Raw genomic sequence first — 9030 nt, 5'->3', positions numbered from 1 at the left:
TCAGGCACAGCAGCTGCACTTGTCCGAGGCCCCTTTGCAGACGCAGCCCTGGGCACACTTGGCGCAGCCCACGGGGCAGCAGGAGCAGCAGCCTGGGGAGGCAAGGGCAGCGTGCAGTCGGACCACGCGTTGTCCACAACCACCCTTCCCAACAGCAGGCCTGGCCCCAGCCGCCCTCAGGCCCAGACCCTGAGTTTACGATGGTGTCCTCTGTCCTGAGATAATTGCTCTCAGGCACTAGGTTCAGGTTGCCTGCCCCATCTGTGCCCAGGACAGGGCACAGCGCCTTGGACAGACAGTGAGCAGGGCCTCTGGGGCAAGAGAAAGCCGGCCCCCAGCACCACCAGTGATGTGAGCCACGTCCTCAGGATCAAAGTGGAGGCAAACCCCTCACAGAGTAGCTCCCGCTCGGGATAGGGAAGCTCTGGGTTGCTTCGACAGGAAGGGGCTGCACCAGGTCCGAGAAGCCACACAGGGTCACTCGCTCATGTCCCTACAGTGCTTCAGTCCCTGGGAGGATTCAGAAGCGGGCCTCAGGAGGCAGGAGGACTAGTTCTAGTGACAGGTCTGAGGTTGTTTGTTGGTGACCCGTCTGGGCCTCAGTCTCCCTGTTCTCTAGTGCGCGCCTGGGTCTCGGTCACGTCGAAGGCGATTCCAGCTCTGATTGGGAATCCCTTTCTGGTGAGGAGGGTGCCGGGAAGTTTGGTCTCTCTCCTGCTCCTGCCTGCTGAGCTCTGGGCTCCCTCCTCGCACTCAGCCCACACCCCGCATTCCCAGAGAAGGCCCCGCACACTCACTCTTCTTGCAGGACGTGCATCTGCAGGCCTTGCAGGTGCAGGAGCCAGCGCAGCTGCAGGAGCCGCCTGCCAGGAAGGGAAAGGCCAGCAGTGAGCAGGGAGAGGGATGCAGGAGCTACAGCAGACGGTCAGCAATGCCTCCCTGAGCCCTCCTCCGTCAGGACCCAGTCCTGGGAGCTCGTGTCCACTCAGGCGGATAGAGAAGCCCCAGCTCGTCTCTTCTGGTCCAAGGAGAGTAGGTCCCCTCCTGATGGGACTCCACAGGGAAGGTCCCAGGCTCCAGACCCAGCCCAGGGTGACTGGGGCCGGGGGCCAGGGCCCATGGCCTGAACCCCAAAGAGGCAGTGTCCCCTCCTCCCATCCAGTCCTGGCAGCTCCGAGGCCTCGTCCAAACACTGGGTCCCGGTCTAGCAATCCCCTGACCAGCTGGGTGACCTCAATCAGGACAGCCTGGAGCCCCCGTGACCTCAGTGTTAACAGAGAGGCAAAGGGAGACTGACCTGCTCCCAGGGGCCTGGCTCCCAAGAAAGCCCCGGACCCGTGACAGGAGTCCTCCTGAGCTCAAACTCAAAACCCTCCCTTGTCGTCCTGTGCCTGGGAAGGGGGCATCCTAAGGCTCAAAGCCAGGGCTCCCTTACCAGTGGGGCAGGAGCACTTGGGGTCCATCTGGAGGAGAAGTGAGGCCCGAGGTCCAAAGCAAGGGGCGAAGCGGCTGCACGGGTCCGGTGGGGGCCGTGTGGGAGCGAGGAGCCCGGGGGCTCAGTTATAGGCCGAGGAGGCGGCCCGGGCGCAGAGGCCCCGCCCCCGCCTTGCACGCGCCCCGCGGGTCCGCGCCCGCGCCCGCGCCCGCGCCGCCCGCAGCGCCCTCAGCGCCCTGGGCCGGGCTGTGAGCAACAGGCGGGGCCGAGCGCACGATTCCACTTCGGTGCCGGCTGGAGCGGAGGAACCGGGTGCCGTGCGGTAAGCGGTGTCCCAGCCCCCTGGCCGCCCCTTCCCAATGTGCCCGACGGGAGCAGCCACCCTGTTGGCGGGTTGTGCAGGAATCCAGCTCCCGCGTCCTCCGGTCTTCCCCGCCCCGGGCCCCGCGCCGCCGGCCTGCGGGTCGCCGTTTCCTGCAGCCTGAGAACAGCCCCCGCCTCCCGCTCGTGTCCCTGGCTTGGCTGGAGCCGGGGAGCGGTGTCAGAGACGGCAGGCGTATGTGACCCTCACCACCGTTTCGCCCAGCCCATGTGTCCCCAGGCGTTGCCAGCCCCGGTCCCCACCACGGTCCTTTGGAAGCACGTTTCCGGTGCCGTCTCCTGGAACGGCAGCGCGGTGAACATTGCCTTCAGCCGCTAGTCCTCCTCACTTGTGTTTTCCTTTCCTGGAGGGATCATGGCTCATTTCGGCGGGGGCTTCTTTGCCTAAACTTTCCAGGGGGGCTCCTCACTGTAGCCGGTCCACCCCACGCCAGGGTGGAGGTTCCCTAATCATGGGATGCTCCCCAGGGACGGCGTCATTGTAGGTGATAGGCAGCCCTGGCGTTAAATAACAAAGCGAGACAAGTGGATAGTTCCCTTTGAGTAGTCCCGACAGTTACTCACCGTGGAGTCCAGGCCAAGCCTTGTTAATCACTTTTGCTCTTTGAACTGTCACACCAACCGGGAAGGGAGATCCTAGTCAGGAGCCCGTTTCCCAAAGGCCAAAGTACCTACAGTACAAGGAGGCTCCGGAGGCAGGCACACGGTGCTGGGGAGTGGTGCCCTGCTTCTGTGCTTTTGTCGCTTCGCAGCTGAGAGAGGGAGTCAGTGAGAAAGCTCCCCTTTGGCGCAGAGCTGTGTCCTCAGCCCGTCTCTACCATGTCCAGCTCAATCCTGGGGGCGACCAGAGTGACAGAATAGGAATGGATTTATGACTTTGTGGCTACCTTCTGACTCTCTCCTTCAGTAGTGCTCAAGAGGTTTCTTTTGGTATAACGTATTTCGGAAAATCGCTGAAAAGAGAATGGTAAGGAAATCCTGATGCAGGTGACAGCAGAAATGGCAGGATCCTTCTGTATGTGTTAGGAGGACACCGACTGTGTTACTCACGGCTTTCTACCTGTAGTGTCAACGGCTCTTTGCGTGAAGGCAGGATAACCCTCTCAGGGGAACTGGTGCCAGGCTCACAGGGTTGATGAGGACGGCCCAGAGCACAGAGCTAAACACACCATCCTTGCTTGCGTGTCTGGAAGGAGGACAATGTCTCCTAGGCTAATGATAACAAATAAATAAAGAGATAAATAAATGAATCGGTGGTACGATAGATTACTCCCTGAGTGCCCAGTATGTTCTGACCTTCTTTGCATGTATTCAATTCTGTAATCCCGAGAGCCAGACACTGTTATTTTGCCCTTTAGGGCAGAGGAGACTGAGCCAGAGAGAGGTTATGTCACAGGGCTATGTGTGACACAGATGGGACTGGCCCTCCTGCAGGCTGACTGCAGCCCCCCGCCCAACCGGACACCATGTCATCCCATGAAAGGTGAGAACACTGAACACCTGGCACAGAGGCAGCAGTGGGAAAGCCCTGAGCTGGCAGTCAGAGCCCTCTGCACAGCTCTGTGACCTCTGTGGGCTTCAGCCTCCCACCTCTGCAGCCAGGAGCACAGCTGGACTGTCTCCGAAGACCCTTGCAGCCCTGAAAAAGGAGAGGCCGGATTCAGCCTCCAGTGATGTCATAACCGGCCCCATGTGGCCGGGAGGTGAGACAGCTGTGGTGTAGGTGTAGTCCTCTGAGCATAGGCTGTGTGCCCTTGGGTAAGTTGCTTAACCTCTCTGCAATTGGCACCATCACTCCAGACCTTGCAGGTTCACTGAGTCTGTGCAAATGCTGTGGCGGTGACTCGTTCCATGGGGCTTGTTGGAGAACATCCCTACGCCCTCTGGCACTGGATAAGCAAGGTTCCTATCCACCTCTGCCCTCACCATGAGCTTGCTTGCAAACCAGGGAGCCTTTCTCCAGGAGCTTGTTGGGAGCTCAAGGATTCTCTGTGCACAAATGTCAGTGTGGAGAGAGCGATCATAAAGGACACCGTTCGGGAAGCCCGAGCTAGGAGCCAGGCCACTATCTGGCTTATTCCCCCTCATTGAAATTAATCTTTTTTATCGAAAGGAGGAAATGAAATCTCAGAGAGTATCAGTGACTTGCCAGGTCAGGAAGTGGCATGCTGGCTGTGAACCCGAGTGCCTGACACCAACACCCACGCACGCAGAACGGGCCGGCTCCCGAAATGCCCCCCTTCACACAGGGCACCTGTGGGCAATCTTGCTCCTGACTTCTGAGCCACGTGTCTCCTCTTTCTCTCCGAGTGCCCATCAACTAGGAATTCCCTCCCCAGACCGCCAGGGGGCGCAACACCTGAACTATATTACCTGTTCCCTCAGCACACACTTCTTGCTAATAAACAGCACCAGGCCCTCCGCACTGCAGCACCACCATCACTCTGCAGAGGAACACATGAAGTCCTTCTTCTGAAAGCAAGTCTCAGGGAAACAGCTGGGAAATTCCCACCAAATTCAAATCACTATCGGGGTGTCAAGTAGCCACGGGCTGCATTTGAGGGAAGGGAAGATGTCAGCCTGATCTAGGGAGGACCTTGCGAAGATTCAGAGCCAAGGCCCTGCAGGGAGCTGTCACGGGTGGCGAGTGTCCTGTCAGTAGCCCTGGGCAAGCCAAGACTGATGTTCCCTGTGGGGAGGCAGGGGGCAGAGCTGCTCCGGGCGTGTGTGGTCCGCACAGTGGGGCATCTGTGAAGCGTTCCCAGGACTCGGGCACACCTTCCATGTAAGTGCAGCATATGAAAGCGTCCAGCTTTCAGAATTGCTCCTCCACGTATGAGGGTGATTTGACGTGTTGAAGGGAAAAATGGGTGTCACATATAGTGTCCTTTTACATTTTATCTTAGCGATTCTTTTTACTGACCAGGGTTAAAACTGTGGCCGAAAATACAAATAGGTCTTTCCAGGGTGTTTTAGACGCCAGTCCCGTGTAGAAGTCAAACAAGAGGGGTGTGGGATTCCATCCCCTCTGGGTACTTTTCCAGGCTCTCATCACCGAGGACTGAGTTTGGCAGGGGCCCCCAGAGAAGGAAAATGAGAAATGGACAACGTTCTCTGCAATCCATACTCGTAAGGGGAATAGAGGGAGCGTGTCCTCTGTGTGTCCAGTGCCCTATGTCATCTGGCGAGGCTTTCATTTGGAGCTGAGAAACTGAAGCTCAACTTAACCTAAGGGGCTAAGACGCTCCGTGTGCGTGTGTTTTGGGGGGTGGGGGGGTACTCTTTGGTCCAGAGCCGAGGTCTCTGCACGTCCAGTCCAGTTCCCCACGCCAGCCCTGATGGGCACGGCGTCTCTTTGTTCAAGACAGACAAAGGAAGACAGAGCCAGAATAAAGTCAACAACTTTTATTACAACTCACATATTTCACAGAAAAAGGAATGTAGCGTCAGGTCCGCTTGTATGAAAAACGGTAAAATGCAGGTTTGTCCTGGTTGCTCTGTTGACACCCGGGGCAGGCTCTCCGCGACATCAGGCACAGCAGCTGCACTTGTCCGAGGCCCCTTTGCAGACGCAGCCCTGGGCACACTTGGCGCAGCCCACGGGGCAGCAGGAGCAGCAGCCTGGGGAGGCAAGGGCAGCGTGCAGTCGGACCACGCGTTGTCCGCAACCACCCTTCCCAACAGCAGGCCTGGCCCCAGCCGCCCTCAGGCCCAGACCCTGAGTTTACGATGGTGTCCTCTGTCCTGAGATAATTGCTCTCAGGCACTAGGTTCAGGTTGCCTGCCCCATCTGTGCCCGGGACAGGGCACAGCGCCTTGGAGAGACACTGAGCAGGGCCTCTGGGGACAAGACAAAGCCAGCCCCCAGCACCACCAGTGATGTGAGCCACGTCCTCAGGATCAAAGTGGAGGCAAACCCCTCACAGAGCAGCTCCCGCTCGGGATAGGGAGGCTCTGGGCTGCTTCGACAGGAAGGGGCTGCACCAGGTCCGAGAAGCCACACAGGGTCACTCGTTCATGTCCCTACAGTGCTTCAGTGCCTGGGAGGATTCAGAAGCGTGACTCAGGAGGGAGGAGGACTAGTTCTAGTGACAGGTCTGAGGTTGTTTGTTGGTGACCCGTCTGGGCCTCAGTCTCCCTGTTCTCTAGTGCGCGCCTGGGTCTCGGTCATGTCGAAGGCGATTCCAGCTCTGACTGGGAATCCCTTCCTGGTGAGGGGGGTGCCGGGAAGTTTGGTCACTGTCCTGCTCCTGCCTGCTGAGCTCTGGGCTCCCTCCTCGCACTCAGCCCACACCCCGCATTGCCAGAGAAGGCCCCGCACACTCACTCTTCTTGCAGGAGGTGCATCTGCAGGCCTTGCAGGTGCAGGAGCCAGCGCAGCTGCAGGAGCCGCCTGCCAGGAAGGGAAAGGCCAGCAGTGAGCAGGGAGAGGGATGCAGGAGCTACAGCAGACGGTCAGCAATGCCTCCCTGAGCCCTCCTCCTCCGTCAGGACGCGGCCCTGGGAGCTCGTGTCCACTCAGGCGGATAGAGAAGCCCCAGCTCGTGTCTTCTGGTCCAAGGAGAGTAGGTCCCCTCCTGATGGGACTCCACAGGGAAGGTCCCAGGCTCCAGACCCAGCCCAGGCTGACTGGGGCCGGGGGCCAGGGCCCATGGCGTGAACCCCAAAGAGGCAGTGTCCCCTCCTCCCATCAAGTCCTGGCAGCTCCGAGGCCTCCTCCAAACCCTGGGTCTAGCAATTCCGTGACCTGCTGGGTGACCTCAACAAAGGCAGTCTTGAGCCTCTGTACTCCCCATTCAAAAATAGAGGCTGGAACTCTCTGGCGATCTAGTGGTTAGGGGACAGCGCTCTCACTTCCTAGTGTCTGGGTTCCGTCCCCGGTCAGGGAACTAAGCTCCCACAAGCTGAGTGGTACAGCCAAAAAACAAAAAACAAAAAATAGATTAAAAAAATGCTGTCGCTGCCCTGGCTGGGAAGAAAGCACTGGGTGAACCGTGGCCGTCCACTTGTGCTCAAATTGAAACTTCTTCCTCATCTAACCCCAGGGACACTGTGTCCTGGGCTGAGAAGCGGGCATCCAAGGCCCAGAGCCAGGGGTTCCTTACCAGTGGGGCAGGAGCAGTTGGGGTCCATTTGGAGCCAAGGCGAGGCCGGGGGTAGAAAGCAAGCGGCCAAGAGGCCCGTGAGCTGGTGGGAGGCGTGTCGAGCCTAGGAGCCTGCTTGCAGTGTTTGTACCCAGAGGAGGCGGCCCGGGCGCAGAGGTCCCACCCCCTCCTTGCACCCGCCCCGCGGATCTGCGCCCGCCCCGCCCGCAGCGCCGGGGGCCCGGCCGTGAGCAACCCCTGGGGCCGAGACAGGATTCTCCCAGTGTACGTGGGTCCGCTCTGCGCACGGAGAGCCGTATTTGGTGCCTGCTCGCCGGTAGGGACTGTTTGCCAGGAGGTGCGCGGTGTCCTAGCCTCCCTGTCCGCCCCTCCCGATTTTCCCGAGGGCGGCAGCCACCTTGTTCCGGGATTTTCCAGCAAGCCAGCCTCTGTATCCTCGCTGTCTTCCCCACCACCGGCCCCCGCGCTGTTGTCTTCAGGTTCCCCCTTTCCGGAGCCCGTGTGCAACCCTAGTCTCGCGCTCCCGTCCCAGGCATGGCTGGATCCTGGGAGTTGTGTGCAGAGAGCGGCGGTGGATGTGACCTTCACCACCAATCCTCCGACTCCCTCTTCCCCCACCATTTCCTGTCCTGGTCCCCACGATGGTCCTTAGGCAGCGTTTCTCTAACGTTTCTCCGTAAGAGCACCGCGACCAACTCAGGCCTCTGCCTCCCATCCTTCCTTCTTTTCTGCACTACTGAATGGATGGATGGGCACACTTGTCCCTGTGCTCCTGGCCTAAACTTGGCAGGGGATTTCCTGATCCTAGCCAGTCCACCCTGCACCAGGATGGAGGTTCCCAAAGGATGAGATCCCACCCCGTGGAAGGGATCATTGTAAGTGATGGGCAGACCTGGCATTAAATAGCAAAGCATGACAAGTGGTTATTTCCCTTTCAGTATTCAGCAGTGGGAAGGGCACTGAGCAGGCAGTCACATCCCTCTGCATAGCTCTGTGACCTCTCTGGACTTTAGTCTCCCATCTCTGCAGCCAGAAGCACAACTAGACTGTCTGAAAGGACACTTCCAGCTCTGAGTAATGATAGGCAGGACTCAGCCTTCAGTGACCTCCTAATCAGCGACCTTTGGCAAGGAGGTGAGACAGCCTTGCTATAGCTTCAGACCTCTGAATATGATCTGTGTGCCCTTAGGCAGGTTGCTGAAACTCTGGGTAGCTGGCGCAATCATTCCAGCCCCTGCAGGTTCACTGTGTTACTGGTTCAATATAGATCAAGTGATAGGAAGGGTGGGCATTGATTTTGTGTTTCTCCAAATGGTGTGGCAGCATTTTATCCTGGGGGGGGGGGGGGGCTATTGCAGGGCATCCACACTCCCCCTGCCAGTGGATCAGTAAATTTGCAATCAAACCTTAACCTCCAGCCTGGAGTGATGCTTGCAAAACCATGAGCCTTTCCCCAAGAGCTTGTTGGAATTCAGCAAGATTGTGTCCCAGTAAAGTCACTGTGAACAGAAGCATCCTAATAGACAGAGTTTATTAAGCCCTAGTGAGGAGCTAGGCCACTCTCAATACCACACAGGGATATCATCTCCTTTTTATAGGAAATGGAGACTTAGAGAGGTCGAGCGACTCATTTAGGATACGCGGCTGGTAAGGGCCACTGTGGTCTGTGAACCAAGACTGCCTGACACCAGCACCCACGCACCCAGCACAGGCTGGCTCCTGAAATCCCCTCTTCACACAGGACACCTGTGGGTGAGTGTGGTCCTGACACTTGGGCCACGTGACTCGTCTTTCTCTTTGACTTTCCATCAAATAGCAAATCCCTCCAGAAGTTGTCAGGAGGACCAGCTCTCGCCATTATTTACAGGTCACTCAGCGCCTCACTCCTTCCTAGTAAATACCACCACCACGTTGTAAATGCAGAATCTGACACTACCCTGCACAGGCAGACATGAAGTCCTTCATCTGGAACCAATTTCCAGGTACTCTGCCTCTTGTTGGGAAGTGGCTGGGCATTACCTACAAATTCCTAGTCACTTTGTGGTTTCCAGTAGCCAAGGGCTGGATTTTGAAGGCAGCGTTCAGCCTGACCTAAAGGAACTTCCAAAG

At 58.1% G+C, this 9030-nt stretch overlaps 1 protein-coding gene across 1 annotated transcript; it reads right to left on the bottom strand.

Annotated features, from left to right (window-relative positions):
• Positions 1–6949, bottom strand: LOC307066378 (metallothionein-1E; the record flags this gene model as incomplete). The annotated part of the gene is made up of 3 exons (XM_079723516.1): positions 1–92; positions 798–863; positions 6922–6949. 3 exons carry the CDS (start codon positions 6947–6949, stop codon positions 1–3), a joined length of 186 nt encoding a protein of 61 aa, XP_079579642.1.
• Positions 6950–9030: the final 2081 nt, after the last annotated feature.

Source organism: Hyperoodon ampullatus, assembly GCF_949752795.1.
Source record: "Hyperoodon ampullatus genome assembly, chromosome: 18".
In the NCBI taxonomy this organism is placed as follows: Eukaryota; Metazoa; Chordata; class Mammalia; order Artiodactyla; family Ziphiidae; genus Hyperoodon; species Hyperoodon ampullatus.
The sequence above is the reverse complement of the archived record's forward strand: the minus strand, read 5'-3'. Positions and strand labels throughout refer to the sequence as shown.